This window comes from Bos javanicus, chromosome 14, assembly GCF_032452875.1.
Source record: "Bos javanicus breed banteng chromosome 14, ARS-OSU_banteng_1.0, whole genome shotgun sequence".
In the NCBI taxonomy this organism is placed as follows: Eukaryota; Metazoa; Chordata; class Mammalia; order Artiodactyla; family Bovidae; genus Bos; species Bos javanicus.
This window is the reverse complement of record NC_083881.1, coordinates 67,807,912-67,824,178: the sequence shown is the minus strand read 5'-3', so window position 1 is coordinate 67,824,178 and position 16,267 is coordinate 67,807,912. Positions and strand designations below refer to the sequence as shown.

The window sequence follows — 16,267 nt, the reverse complement described above, 5'->3', positions numbered from 1 at the left end:
TTGTCAGAACACCCTTCCCAGTAGAGGGAGGCTGCACCCTCCTGCCCCTGTGTCCTGGTGGGACTGCATTACCTCTGAGCCGCTTAGGAGGTAGGGACAAGGTTCTTGCCCTAGGAGCTAAAAGTCAGGCCCTGTTGCTCTAGCCTTTTCCTCCTCCTTAAACCTTCCTTATGATAAAATCTTCCTCTGCTGGTCAACCCTCTAGGCAGGTTTGCTGAACTCAAACAGAAGGTAGTGCTTAGGAGCGTTGAGACTCTCCTCCTCCAAGATCATGCCTTACGACAAACTGGATTCCCAGGTCTTTATTGATTTCTGGGGGTTTCCCTTGATAGTTGCATTCCCCCCGTCTCCTCTGGAAAAAAGCATTATTTGGCCTTACTTTGGCCATAAATAGAATCGGAATGAGACAAGGAACTCATGTAACTGAAAGGGTGGTCATCACAGTGCTTCCAGAGGGGAGGACTCAGGATGTTTGCATATCTCTTATCAATGTACAGAGCTTTTTTAAGTTTTACAAACTTATCAAGATCACTTATCACAGTAACTCTGTGGGGTGGGCGTCATTGACCTTGTTTCACAGGGGAGGAAAGTAGTCACCCCTTGAGGTTGGAGGAGAGGCTGAGCAAAACTAAGCATTTGATCCAAAGTAAAGCATCCAGTGGTAGAGCCAAGCCAATGGTCTTGGCTCTTCGACTTGACTGGTAGTGGTTTGCCTTGGAGTTTTTCTCTGTGATTTGGGCCTGGGCCAAAGTGGCTTTGTACCGATTTCTGTAATAGGTCTAAATCGATTAGATTTCAGTAAATACGTACTGATCATCTGTGATTCAAGATTTAAACATAGGAATCTTTAAAGAGATGGCAGACTTGAAGTTTTGTAGAGAATGAAGCATCAAAAATCATTTTACAGAGACAAAAGAAAAAAGTTACAAGTTTACATGCTTGATGTACAGACTGAAACCACCCTGCTATTACATAACAATATGTGTTTCTCGTTTTGCCTCATGTGGCCAATAAATGCAGAAATTTCTTCACTCTCTTCTTTGCGTTAAAAAGGTGAAGCAAATGTCTCTAGCCTGTTTTCAGTGCTATGAGGGAGAGAGAGGAACTTCTTTCTAGATTATAGGAGTGCAAAGGGAATGGTCTCCTATTAACAGTGGATAGATTGTACCTGGAGACCAGTGGAAATGCCATCCCCATTGAGGGGAGGAGAGCAAACAGTTGAGCAAAAAGTGAGGAAAGGTCTTTCCCATTTCTTTTTGAGTACGAAGGGCCTTTGTAAGAACTTGGGGTACATCACAAAGACAAAATGGTCAAGCCAGGGAATCCGGAATTGGATTCTATATTGATTCCCCTGCATGCCACTGTGGGTTTCACTTGGCTCTGTTGACCCATCCGTAAAACCGGGATGGTGATACAGCTTTGAGGAAGGCTTGAAAGGTACTCACAAGGTCCAGGATCTGCAGGGGGTGGAGGTTGGGAGCTGGCCACCAGCCTGGAGGAGAAAGGCGGGTGTCCTCTGGAAGGTGATGGCTCCATGCAACTGTCTTTCTGATGTCTGCGTGGCTCTAGTTCCTAATACTTGGCTCTCTGTTCGCGTGTCAGAGTCACACTCTTCATTTTCCATGACTCCTGTTGATTTTTGGCATGGACGCACCCAGGATTTATTTCTACAGCTAGCACTGTGATTGACCCATAATGGGTGCTCAGTAAGTACTGGTTAAGCGAATGTACCCCAAGGGGAAGAGGGACAGTGTGCCTATTCACAGGTGGGGAGAGACCGTGCCTGGGGACAAGTTTCGAGCTTCTTTATTTCTGCCTCTGGAGTGGTTGAATGCACGCTTCATAGCAATGGAGGCAGTGCCGCCATGCCATAAACAACACCACGATCGGTCTTTGTTTCCCACTGCGTTGCCCAGGTCACTGCTTATCAGGAACAGTGCGGAGGGAGGAACCGCCCTTCTCCCGCCTCTGCTGGGTGCTTTCTGCCTAAGCTAGCCCCCAAATTCTCAGGGCTATGTTTGTCCTTCTCACAGAGAAATCTGATCATGGCATTCTCCTTCCTAGTAAGTGCCCTCAGTGGTTCCCTGTCGCCCCAGTAAAGTCCATACTCCTTGCTCCTGGGGCGCAGGGCCCTCTGACCTGGTCCTTCTACTGTGTTGGATATCAGGACCCCCTTGGGCAGCCCTGCAGGCTGTTTGGGGGTGAAAGGCAGTGGTGGGGGGTGGCGTTGATCTACCAGATGGAGTTAGATCTGCTGGGTTTAACTGGGGAATTTTAAAACCTGCTCTGAGTTGGTCTCCAAATGAGCTGAAAATCAGCATATTTGGGACGCATCAATACAGTACACTAAGAAAAAGGCATTGGATGTTTGCAATAGGAGTGCAATAGTTCATGTTAAGGGACGGAGAAAATCGCGATGCTAAAGGATCTTTGCATATAGTCTTCAAACACCTACTCGATAAAAAGTGTTTTCAACTGACCCTGTAGTTTATTTGGAAGAATATATATATGTTTGTATAGGAGCACATGTATCTACACTTGCATATATCTTTTTAATTTGGAAAATAAATGAGACAGAGACTTGTATTACTGGAGATTGAAAATTGCTGTAAAGCTATAATAATAAAAGAGGATGACGTGAGTGTAAAAATGTACAAACAACCAAACAAAATAGCACTTCTCAGAAATTTTCAGTGTGTGGAACAACAATTATATGGTAAGTCCTTGGGAGAAGGTACTGGTTATCCTGTGAAGGTTATCCAGTGAAGGAGGTTGTGAAATTGGATACTTAAAAAAAAAAACCCACACAACCTATTTAGATCTTTGCCTCAGGTCATCACCAAAATACCATTCTTGTGCATTGGGTTATGTATTTTTAAAACCCTAAACCAAAAAAATATTGAAGGATATTTGATCTCTGAGTAAGGGTGTCTTTTTAAGGCTGAAAGCAAGAAGCAGTGGTTGCTCAACTTGAGTCATAAAATTATTACTTTTACCAAGGAATTAACAAATGACCAATAATGATCACTAGTACCAAAAAATGCAAGCCCAAACAAGTATTCATTCTTCTAACATCATATTAGGCAAGATTTAGAAAATGCGAATACTCAGTACTCATTAGGATATGCTTAGACATCCTTTCAGGAAAGAAATGTAGTTTTAAAAAGTCTAGATATTTTTAAGTGGTTTGGATTTTATATATACTGGGGGAGTATTTCTATTTAAAGACTAATGTAAATTATTTAAACGTGAAAACCTCTAGTTTTATATCCTTGGTTTTTCATCTTAGTTTTGTGGTTTCTTTTTAAATAACAAAGGCCCTTTGGCCTTTGAGTTGTCCAAAAGAGAGATACCTACAATTTAATGCTTTTAAGCATATACTATTCCATATAAAATAGGGCAAAGAGATAAACCATCAGGGAAAGCATGACTTATACAGGGGTTTTGTGACTCTTAATATTCTAGAAGACCATAATGAGGCATTATATGTAAAAGACAAGTCAGCCTAGACTCCAGTTTCAGGACTGTTCACATTGTAAGTCACAGGGTGACTTGGAGCACACTGCTTTAGCTCTCTGGGTCTTAACATCCTCATCTGTAAAATGGGAGAGTTGAGTTAACTCACAGTTTCCCAGCTAGGATGCTGTGGCACAACTGTGCTGAGATTCTGATGGGTCTGAGACCTCGGGGCCACTGAACAGAGCCTGTGGTGGAGGCCACAGGTCCGTCACCTCCAGCCAAGAATAACCACTTCTTTCTCCCAGTGGATTGTGCAAACACTACCCCAAATCACACTTAACAGCATCAAACCTGGATGAAGCAAGTTATTCCACTTTTAGATTCAAGAGGTGAAAGCTAGGTGGGGAAGGAGGTAATTTCAGATATCACGGTGAACCACTCATCCTTTTGACTCTATTCGGTGGTGTGTTTAAAAATGAACAGAGGAAAATACATCAGAATGTTATCAGTGATTGTTTTTGGTGGTGGGCTTACGGATAATTTTTTTCTCTTATTTATAATATTCTATGTCTTTCAAATTTGCTGTGTTAGGAATGGGTTAAGTTTAAAATGAGAATAGTCAACTAAAAACAAATTCTCCCTGTAGCCATCGTCATATTCCAAAACTCCGTGAGTACAGGTGGCCGCTGTGGCCGTCAGTGGTATGATTCTGACAAAAATTAAGTGCCAAACCCAGGACCCATTTCTCTTTATGTAAATGTCATGGGGGATTTTCATCCCAGGGTTTTTGCTTGGGCCGGTTTATGTTGTGAAGAATAACCTTTGAGCAGAGGCCTGCTGTTGAGGGAGTTAGAAGCCTTCTCTTTATTCAAGGGGCACCTACCCCAAAAGTCATCTTCTTCCCCAAATGCTTCCTGCCCTTTCCCCTTCCCTGAGATCCCTGGAATTACTGAGTAACTCCTCTTTCTTCTTGATCCCAGTGTGTATATAGTTAGATGTCCCTTGTGCCCGCTCAGCTAAGCAATGGAGATTCTGTTTTTAACTTGTCCTCTCTAAGGCAGCCCTTCTAGGTCCTTTGTCATTATTATTTTTTTTCCTCTCCCAGCTCCCTCCCGCTTATTTACATCTTTCTGATGATGAGTTGCCTGGAACTTTCTGACCTAATAGTTTAAACCACACCAGACACCAGAGATGGTGGGCTTTTTTTTTCCGCCTCTTGTTGGTTTTGCTTTACTTTGAGGAAAAAACAGTATAGACATTAAAGGTGTTTAAACCCTATTTTCTCTGGCTTCTTAAAAAAGCGTTTTTGAAGGACTCCAAACATTTTAGTTCTCTGAAAAGTGTGATTGTTTTGTCTAAATGTTGGAGGTGGCAGGCCCAAGGGTCATGAAAAGTGCCATTATAATTCTTCATCAAAATTTTAGAATGATTAATAGGGAGGCTACTGGGGCATGTAGTAATGACTCATAAAAGTCAGAATATGCTATAATACTGTATGTATTAAAACTGTGCTAAATATTGATTCCTTCTTTTTATATAACACTTTAGTGTCTTACAAGGTGCCTTGACCTTCTAAACAGAGATAATAAACTAAGGTATTCAGTAATAGAAATTTCCAATTGGTGGAACGCTAGTAAAGGACATTGTAATTATATATTTGATTTTTATATTAATGTTGTTTTCTTTGAGTGATGCCACTGCAGTCTGAGCCATTGTAACAAACGTGTTGAGTGTTCCTGATTATACAGCACCACGCTCTGCATTGCAGCTGACAGCATCACTTAGTCGTTGGCCATGGGCCGTAGCTCAGACTTACAAGATGTCAGAGTTAGTGGAGACCTTGAGGTCATCCAATCCAGTGCTTCCCAGTCATTTTCACTTCATAGAACACTTTGAAAAGGTTTATACACTCACTGCAAGGAGACAAATGGCTGCTTTTGGCTGGAGGTGTGGTTCTGGGGCCTCCAGTGTGGGCTCTGTACAGATGCCCTGAGGGCCCGGGAGCATCAGAAGCCTGGCACAGCTGGGCCAGCACATGCCAGTTGGGGAACTGCGATCTAATCCAACCCTCCCATTTTACAAATGAGACATCTGTGTTTACACATCGGGACCTAGAGAGGTAAAACAGCTTGTTCAAGGTCACACAGTGAATTAGTGATGTTATAGTAGATAGAATTGGAGCATTTCCGAGTCTGAAATGGCTTCTCTTTTACATAGAATGATCTTTTTCAGGATCGTTAAGGACCATAAAGACCTTTTACAGGGCATGTTTTCCCAAAAGGTTTATTATCTCTTTGCCCTATTATATAAAAGAGAAGTATATGCTTAAGAGTAGTAAATCATACGTATATTTCTTTTCAACAATCCAAAGAATAAAAGGTTGTTTTAAAAAAACCAGTAAAATGAAAGTTACGAAACTGGAAATGGCACAGTATATATAAAAACCACTTTAAAATATTTTATTTACACAAATCAAAAATGTACTCAGTGTTTAAAAGCTGTAAGTTTGGGAGTTGTCTTGCTTTTGAAATTCAAGAGATAAAAATACGATGGAAAAGGAGATGGAAAATGTTAATAAACACAATGAACTGCCGTCACCTCCATCCTTACATTTAAGCCCTTTAAGAATACTAAGTAGCTGTGGTTCTCTGGGGTAGTCTTATGATTCAGTTCTGGTAACTTCTGAGTTCTCCTTCTACCCCATGGTATGACTCACTGATTCTAGTATCATCATGGCTTAATCCAGACTTACATACGTCAACGTGTGTGCCAGTGAGGATGGTATTGGAACAAGGCATCTAGTTTTCGGTTCCATGACTGAACTACAAACTCTGTGTGCCAGTTTAGGACAGTTCATGGCATGCTAGAGTTGTGACATCAGATGGATCTGTTCCATCATTACCTCAAGATGTGTAAGTCTAAACCAGCATCACCTACCATTTACAGCTCTATCTTAATCTCTGTCTCCTTTTTCTCATTTATACAGTGGGGAAATCATAGTACCTGTCTGCTAAACTTTTGGCACAGGTTAAATACTTTTTATAAACGCAAAGACTCAAGAATAACATCTGGCACATAGTAAGCCCACAATAAATGTTAGCTACTGTTATTATTTGCCACAATGATTGTCTTGGAGTAAGGGGCAGGTGAGGCCTTCAGATGTGGGTAAGAGCTATTCTACTTTGTCAGTTTCAGACTAACACCTTTTATAAAGATAGCAGTCACCTAACTGAGTTCTTGCAGCACCAGGGAGTGTGAATCTTGCCAGGTACCTCCAACAGGCTCCTTTTGAGGGAGGTTTTTGTTGGACTTTCTTCTTTGAAAGAAAGATAAAGAAAGCCTGCCTTCTGGGACATGGGGAAAATATATTTCCCCCCATATTTAACATTAAATTCTGGTCATTATTTTGCAGACTGTCGTGGAATAAGAAGGAGAGATAAAGATTCCAGCTGTTGACTTTCCTAAGACTTGCAGCTAACCAGTATCTTCAGCGTGGTACTTTCTGAGTCATGCGCTCCTCCAGACGGTGTCGGGGGAAGGGCTGGAGCTTAGAATTCAGACAAGCTGGCTTTGGCTTCTGGCCACATGTGACTGAGCACATCCCGGCTGTGCCTTCACCTTCTCTGGTAGTCCTCCAGGTGGAAGCCAACTGCTACAGGTGTACGAGCTATCAGGGATGCAGAGGAAGAGGCTAGCGAGGTGCCTGGATCGTAGCCCGTTTGCCATGAATGTGCCTTGTCTTTTCTGCGTTCATTGTTGCCAGAATTGTGGTTTCATTTTTAAATTTTTTTACCTGCATCTTTGGGCAGTCTTGTGTGGTAGCCCAAGGCTGTTTCTCCCCAGTAGTCTTTCCATGATGACTTTCAGCTAATGGTTCTCAAGCTCCTCGTCCTCTGCCTTCTTCCCCCACTAACTTTTAAGCATCATACTGAGTTTCTTCAACCCCTGTAGTTTTTTCGCCCAAGTTGTCAGTCCCTTCATCACAGTCTCTGGCCTCACTGTGCCTCTTGCTGTCTCACTGTCCTACCCCCTCACCCACAGGATTGCCAGATAAAATACAGGATGCTCAGTTAAAATACAATTTCGGATAAACACCTAATTTTTTTAGCATGAGTATACCCCTTGCACTATGTGGGACATATTTATACTAAAAAATATTCATTATGTGAAATTCAAATTTGACTGAGCATCTCTTATTTATAACTCTGACAACCCTATGAATATCTGTTACCAGTTACACGGCTGTGGCATATTTTGGCTTTAAGAATACCAACAGGAAAAAGAGAGGCTTCCCAGGTACCTCCCGAGGCCGCAATTTGACTGCCTTGAAAAGAAAATGCCTGACAGTTAAGAGGAGAATCTGACAGTTGGTAGGAAGCTCTGTGATGTCAGGGCAGGAGATACATATCCGCTTTGATTCAGGAGATTGACATGATATTAAAAAAATGGTCATTTAGCAGTTCAGCGTTACATTAGGCAGTTTTATGAAACGTAGAAATGGCTTTTTCATGCAGCTCAAAGGCATGATGTTGAAATGGAAAACCCAAACAAGAATGATTTGTGTTCATCAACTGTGAACACTTAAGGAAATCTCCACGGGGAATACCGAGTCATCAGATAACATGGACTTACTCTACAAAGAATCTAATTTATGGGTGAGAAATTTGAAAACAGAATGGCTTGCGCCAACTTTTCTTTTTCTTCTTTTTGTTTCTTCCCTTTCACTTCTCTCCTGAAAGACAGAACTAGAGTTGCCGCAGCTATGGATAAGAAAATCATGTGAAGGTTGGTTATGGCCTGAATGCTCCAAGGTAGGGGTTTCACTGGTAGCTCTGTGATACGTTGAGTATCCTCTGGGTGTGGGTGGTCATCATATTTCCTGTGTGTGCCTGGCGGGGCTGTAGGTGCCAGGGCTGCAGCAGCAAGTGACCTAGGCCCAGTTCCAGCTTCATGGAGCTTGTGCTCCGTCAGTGGGCGCACCTTGAGAAACACAAAGATGTGCCAGGTTGGGAGGAAATCCTGGTCTCCGGGAGCCGATTAGGATTGGTTCCTGTGTGCTTTTCCTCTGTTCAGTTAGAGACAGGGTGCGTCGTTGGCCAGAGCACTGGAAACCTGTCTGGGCATTGTTGTTCGGAAAGCTCATCAAGCCTCAGGTCCCTCATTGGAGAATTTTACACCAGAATCTTCAGTCCAACCTGACAGTGGCAGACTGTAATAAAATAGCTAGTCAACCAGCCAGTCAGTCTGTCTTCACAAAATAACAAAGGTATCGTCCATGTTATGTCAGATAGCATGCCTGCTAACATTGGCGCATTAGCGGCACCTTCATAGACGTCTACTGTTATGAAAAATGGCGGAACTTGGTTCATTCTAATGACATTATGATAAATTTGAGGGGACTGAAAAGATCGTACTGTGATAGTTAGGTGTTTCTTCCTTACCAGGAGAGTTTAGAAATGGTGCAGAGTAAGAGAGAAGACTGGTGGTTCTGGAAGTTCTCAATTTTTTTTTTAAGATAAGAGAAAAAGCCTGATTTTAAACCCCTTGGAGTCTGAACTCTTGCCTGTATTCTAGAAGCTTCTTGGGCTGCTTGAGATCCCCAGCCTGAAGTTTTTACAGGACCTCACAGTGTCCAGATATTTCAGAGTTGTCACAAAGTTCTCCATAAATTCTGGAAGCAATATACTTAAGGAATAAACGCATGCAGTGGAGTACTCTAAGGCTCCTTTCTCTGTGACAGTAATGAGGTGGTTATCAAAAAGACTGCCTAGAAATCAGTGGTTTTAGGTGTTCAGGGAAGTCAATCTAATAACTTTTCTTCTGAAAGATTTTTGCTTTGGGATATTTTGTTTATTTTGTACTGGTTTCAAATGCTATTTTAATGAGCCTAGTATTTTGTAGTGGGCCTATAACCTAGCCATGAATTTTAAGGATAATTTAGAGGGAAAAAGTTCATTCTTCTATTCCTTAAGGGCTAATATACTTAAAAATATCTGTCAGCTTTGTCTTTAAAATCTTTTTATTTACAGTGACCCCTGACTTCAAGCCTAATTGGTTTCCGAACGTTTAGTCTTGAGGCCTGGCCATAACACAAACTCTAGTTTCCTGTAGGCTGTGTTGAATGTAAAGTTTATGTGATATATTGGGCTTCCCTTTCTGGAAATCTGCTTTATAGTGTTAAAAATAACAAAATGGATATGAAAATATATCAGAAAACATTGTCCTTTTTAAGAGACAAATGTTTATTAAATATTTTAGATGAAAGATAGTAAAAAAAAAAAAAAAAGCTTTGCTGCAAATAAATGTTACTGCTTAGGTTGGATTGATTGAAGTTGTTCGTTCAGTTTCCCTTAAGCAAATATAGGTATTTTTGCCACTGCTTTTAGTCCCTTAAAATTGTGTTATATAATGGAATGGTCTGCCTCAGATTCTCTTGTGCATGAAGATTGATAGCAATGCCACTAAGTTTCTTAATTGCTGAAAACTGAAGGAGGGGCAGTTGCCACAGCAACTTTTGTAGCCACCCATGCCCTGATATTTCAGAAGGATCTTCTTTGCTGAGCTGTGAATGAAATATTAAGAATTCATTCAAGTCTTCAGAATGAGCAATTGCTGGAGAAGAAATTCATTTGCCCTAAGTACAGTCAGAGCAGACAGCTAGCTGGATGTGTGCTGTCCCCAGGAGCATCAGCCATGCGAGTTCACTGACCGAGGTGTTGACTTGCGGGGGTCTGATTGCCATCAGTTTTGTTATCCCTGTGAGGATCTTATAAGAGGAGAGGTAGTTGCAAATTGAGCTGTCTTTGGGGTTTGTTGCCTGGCCATTATTAGGATGTTCTCCTTTAATCTATGTGTGTGTTTGTGTCTCAAAAAAGTGAGCAAAACCAAAGGTTTGGCTAAGAGAACAAATTTATGCTGTAATCATTTGTTGGTTTTTCTTTTCAATAAGAAAACAAAGCAGGGCTTGGCATTCCTTGTAAATAACCAGCACTGACCATAGAATTTCATGTTGGAGTTCTTTCAGAAGTGACATTAAAGGAAGATCTTTTATCTCCCATGTTTCAAAGATGAAACACATCTAAGTGTGAATGAGATGATATTAAAGTATTTTCTTCAAACATCTTGGGTACTTCTTGCTTTCTTACAGATCATCTCATTTGGTTTTGTGCTTTGTAGAGTTGCATACATGGTAAATTACTTAAGAATGTGTGGATGTGTTGACTCTCACTTTCTGGTTGAATTTTTGTTTTTAAAAAATTACTGAATTATGTTAAGAAAGGAAGAAAACCAATCATCTTGCATGATGCTCATGGTCAAGGAAACATCAATCTATAAATCAACATGTATTAAGTGTGGTAGTTATTTGCTTAGCACCAGACCACAGGGATTAAAGGAAAACATGAGGAATGACCTCCACTCTCCTTAAAGTCTCTTGATCACTTATTAGTGATTAAAAAGCAATAAGACATGAGTTTAATGAGTTTTTCACTAACAGTGCATTCTACTCTCATTTTTTTCGTTCATCCTGTTTGCTTGTGTTAGATAACATTTCTGGTCTTCTTAGTCTTGTGGGTTACTCTCCTCCTCAGGTTTTCCAGTTTTCTAAGGTGTCCTTTTTGGATCAAGGTCTATTTTAACAGTTTCCTATCCTTTGGGAGGGCTTCCCGGGTAGCTCAACTGGTAAAGAATCCACCTGCAATGCTGGAGACCTCAGTTCAATTGCTGTGTCGGGAAGTTCCCCTGGAGAAGGGGTAGGCTACCCACTCCAGTATTCTTGGGCTTCCCTGGTAGCTCAACAGGTAATGAATCCACCTGCAATGAGGGAGACCTGGGTTCAGTCCCTGGGTGGGGAAGATTCCCTGGAGGAGAGCATGGCAACCTATTCCAGTATTCGTGCCTGGAGAATCCCCATGGACAGAGGAGCCTGGTGGGCTACAGTTCATGGGGTGGCAAAGTTCCAGACACGACTGATTGAGCACAGCAGCATAGCACCCTCTGGGACGTCATATGAGAGGAACAAACAAAAGCAGTTAGGACTAATTAACATGGTTGGGAAAATAGGGCCATATTGACAGGAAGAGTTCCAGAAGAAATGCTTCTAAAACAAGTCATTATATTTAGCTTCATGGAGATAATTCGATCAGGCTTCCAGGAAGTGCCAAGGAGTAGGAAGAAAAGTGTCATGTTCGTTATGAACAGCATCTCTATCTACGTGTGTCTGATGTCTGTTTAGCATCTCAAGATGGTGGAGGAAGGAAACGGGAAGCCCCTCCAGATGCAGCGGTGAGTGCCTTGACGACTCAGAAGTCTGTCGCTCTCGGCAGGTCCCCGGTGCTCCTGCCTGCCTTGGAGATCACCCTTGTGGAGACAGTGGCTGCCCAGAACACCCCCCGCCCCCCAGCCACACACACACACACACACAGCTTTATTTAAACTTCTGTGGTTTGTGGAAGTCAGGATTTGAAAAGCTTTATCAATTGTTTATTCATTCTGTAGTGGCTTTCTCTTTGCAGATGAAGAGGCTACCCTCTTGGCCTTTGTGAAAATAGGTTTTCCTCCTGTCCTGAAACAGAAGCTTTAAAATATAAACTGATAAAGGCAAGGTGTTTTACCAGGAAAATCTCAGTTCACACAGGCCCAATGAGTTATTAAGTCCCGTACTCTCCTTGAGTGTAGGGCATAGAAGAGAGCCTTGGGAAGCATTTTCTTACATTTTTGTTAATTGCAAGTTCATCTCTGTTTCTCTGAAAAGTGAAAGTGAAAGTTGCTCAGTCATGTCCAATTCTTTGTGACCCCATGGGCTATACAGTCCATGGAATTCTCCAGCAGAATACCAGATTGGGTAGCCTTTCCCTTCTCTGGGGGATCTTCCCAACCCAGGGGTTGAACCCAGGTCTCCCACATTGCAGGCAGATTCTTTACCAGCTAAGCCACCAGGGAAGCCCTTAAGAAAGAAACTTAAAACTCACACTTGAGGAGACTGTGTTCCAGTCTCTGAGGTACTTTGATTCAAAAGGTATTTATTATAGAAAAAAAGCACATATGTACAATGGGTTATTACTCAGTTTTAAATAGAGGAAATTCTGCGACCTGCTCCATGGATGAACTTTGACGAGATTATGCTGAGTGAAATAAGCCAGTCACGAAAGACAAGTGTTAAGTCTTGTAGGATTCCACTTTCATTTATGCGCGGCACCTAGAGCAGCCAGATTCCTGGACACAGAAAGAAGATAGAAGGGTGGTGGCCCAGCGACTGAGGGCAGGAGGAATGGGGATTAGTTTAATGGGTACAGAGTTTCAGTTTTGCAAGATGAAGAGCGTGGATGGTCGTGATGGGTGTAGAACGTAGTGAATGTAAACACTCCCGAACTGTACAGTTGAGAATGGCTAACGCAGTATATTTTATGTTCTGCATATTTTCCTATGATTTTTAAAGATATTTATTGAACATCTGGTTTTTGGGTGCTCATTAGACTCCAGTGACTGCACAAGTGTCCCCAGGTTTAGGGGAGCTTTACAGGTCAGTGGGAGGTGAGGGTGTGATTGATGGCTGCTGGACTGGGCGGTGCACTTACATCACGGTAAAGGATGCTTTGGCCCTAAACTCAGGTGAACCTGCACTGAGCCATGAGAAAGGACCATGTGAAACGGGCTTCACACGGACAAGGGCTTCACGAGGACATCACAGAGAAGCCTGTTTCTGCCTGGCTTCGCCTCCCAACACGTGGTGTGGCTTGTCGCTGTGTCCCCAGAGCCCATGCCTTAAGGATCACCAGTTTTCCCCTTTAACTGGTTTGCTTTCTGCTCCATTCCGAAATCCAGCTCTGCCCTTCCTCCTTGGCCTCCGTTTTTGAATCACCTGTTTGGTGTGTGAGGATCTCCAATTTTACAGCCCATATCATTTTCCTCCTTTGGACTGTCCATTCAGGGAGGACATGGGCTCTGTAGCCCTCTGACCTTGGCAGCACCCAGTGCAGTAAAATGCACTTAATGAGTGTTTTGGATGAGGATGAGCCTCTGAAGTTGGAAGCTGACGTTGTTGACGCCTATTTAATTGAGGGTTATTAATGCCTCTTTAACAGTGAGGGATGGTTTTTCTTCCATTTCTACCAGAGATCAACAAGCTGTCAGGTTTTTCCAGTGGTCCCATAGGGTCGCAGAGTCGGACACCATGGAAACGACTTAGCACGCACGTGGGCTGAGCATATGTCCTGGGTTTTCATACCTGATTTTCTGGCTTAATTATTAATAGCTCCCCTCTTTCCCTCTCCAAAGTGCCCTGGTTGAACGATAAATTTTATTGCTACTGTGGTTAAAAGGGAGGAACTTGTGGAGAAAATCAGTTATTAAGGAAAAATGGGGAGCGGAGGAAGGCAACTTGAAGCTGCTACATATTCAGGAGGTGAGGAATTTGAGAAATAGCTGCAGAGTCTGGCGTGTTAGGGGTTCTTTGGATGGAAAAAATGTATTTGACTCTTAAATTATAAGCATGCTAGTTAAATTATAAAGCATATGCTAGTCTGATATGTTAGAATTTGAAAGTCTTGAGGGCTGTATGGGATCAAAGGAGGATTTATTTTAATTAGTCACATTATAGAATCCTTTAGTGCAGGTTAACAGGCTAATATGTTTACTTAGAGCTTCAAACATTTTTATGGCTAATGGCAAAAGAGTTCAATATAAGGTACAGATGTGTGTGTGTGTCTTGCATTTGTTTCTTTAACTATGAAAATGACTTTCAGTTTGGTAAAATTCTGTTTTTTATGTGCGTATGTATTTAACTTAGATAATTGTATACTGAATATTCGTTATTGATTGACCCTCAGTTCAGTTCAGTCGCTCAGTCGTGTCTGACTCTTTGCGACCCCATGAATCACAGCACGCCAGGCCTCCCTGTCCATCACCAACTCCCAGAGTTCACTCAAACTCATATCCATCGAGTTGGTGATACCATCCAGCCATCTCATCCTCTGTCGTCCCCTTCTCCTCCTGCCCCCAATCCTTCCCAGAATCAGAGTCTTTTCCAATGAGTCAACTCTTTGCATGAGGTGGCCAAAGTACTGGAGTTTCAGTTTTAGCATCATTCCTTCCAAAGAAATCCCAGGGCTGATCTCCTTCAGAATGGACTGGTTGGATCTCCTTGCAGTCCAAGGGACTCTCAAGAGTCTTCTCCAACACCACAGTGCAAAAGCATCGATTCTTTAGCGCTCAGCTTTCTTCACAGTCCAACTCTCACATCCATACATGACCACAGGAAAAACCATAGCCTTGACTAGATGAACCTTTGTTGGCAAAGTAATGTCTCAGCTTTTGAATATGCTATCTAGGTTGGTCATAACTTTTCTTCCAAGGAGTAAGGGTTTTTTAATTTCATGGCTGCAATCACCATCTACAGTGATTTTGGAGCCCCCAAAAATAAAGTCTGACACTGTTTCCACTGTTTCCCCATCTATTTCCCATAAAGTGATGGGAACCAGATGCCATGATGTTAGTTTTCTGAATGTTGAGCTTTAAGCCAACTTTTTCACTCTCCTCTTTCACTTTGATCAAGAGGCTTTTGAGTTCCTCTTCACTTTCTGCCATAAGGGTGGTGTCATCTGCATATCTGAGGTTATTGATATTTCTCCCGGCAATCTTGATTGACCCTAGCTATTTAAAAAAGCCAAGATGATAAAGAAGGAAACTAGGTAGGACCATAGTAATACCTTTATAATTATTGAGGGAGCATCATGTAATCTCAAGAAAATAAGTGTTTTTTTTTAATCGAATATCATTTAGGATTTTTTTATGTTGCAGTTTTTAATTTAAACAAATTTGAGCTGACTTTCTGTTAAGGAGGTGTCTTTGTTTATTAAACAGAAAGACTAACTGTAAGGTGCTTTCAGGATTGGTTTTCTAGTAGCCCAGCAATCTTAGCATCATCTTGTTTATTTCCATTTTTCCACTCTGGCATCTACTTCTGCTTGAGCCTAGAGCTCCCCTTGCTGTGGACAGTCATATTATTTGAGGGTTTTTTTTTTTTTATTGAGACAATGTATACTTTAAAATATATTTTAAAACTTTTCAAAACCTACCCAGTAATATTGCCTTACATTTTGAAAAGCTTTATAATTTTACAAAGGACGTTCACATCCATGTGTTGGAATGGCACTTTTACTGGGTGGGAAAATTATCATTTGCATTATATTTTGCATATGATGAAACAGAGTGTGAGTGACTTACTCAAGGTGTTCTAGCTGAAGAAATGAACTTGAACCCCGGTTTCCTGACTTTGTGTCCTTTGCTCTGCCAGAAGGCTCCCTCTCATTTCTTCTTGTCTAGTGTATTGCCAAACATAGTTTTCCCCCAAATTTCTTTGGGGACTTACTTTGAGGTTGGGCCACACTATTGTTAGGAAAGAAAGAACCTGCGGGCCTTTGGACTGATGGGACATGGTTTACCTATCAGCAAAGTGACTTGACGGATGTAGTCATCCCTGTCCTACGGGTGTACCCAGGAGAAGTCAAGGAACGTCAGTTCAATTATCCTTTCAACAACTCTGCCTTAATTGCCCCTCCCTTCCGATCATAAGGGTTTTTGCTGACTGTCCTCTCAATCCTAACCTCAAAACCTGAGTGAACTGCTGCTGCTGTTTTCTCTATTTATTCTGGTCATCGCTGCCTCTCTCCTGAGCCCCTCTAGTACCTTGACTTTCTGTCATAGCACTTACCACACACTGCTTTGCGCTCTAGCTATTTGTCTTTATTATATCCCTTCCTACAAGACTGTGCTGAGTCCTCAAGGGCAATAACCATTTCTCGTTCATCTT

The 16,267-nt window shown here is 41.9% G+C and overlaps 1 protein-coding gene across 2 annotated transcripts in view; it reads left to right on the top strand.

Annotated features, from left to right (window-relative positions):
- SDC2 (syndecan 2) overlaps positions 1-16,267 on the top strand; it is a 122,960-nt gene that overhangs the window by 36,430 nt on the left and 70,263 nt on the right. Inside the window, exon 1 of one of the 2 annotated variants that reach the window (XM_061439318.1) lies at positions 7,865-8,114. The exons of the other annotated variant lie outside the window; for it this stretch is intronic. Coding sequence (XP_061295302.1) covers positions 8,082-8,114 — 33 coding nt within the window. The 5' untranslated portion in view covers positions 7,865-8,081. Of the gene's footprint in view, positions 1-7,864; positions 8,115-16,267 lie in introns of those variants that run through there. 2 annotated transcript variants of the gene reach the window in all.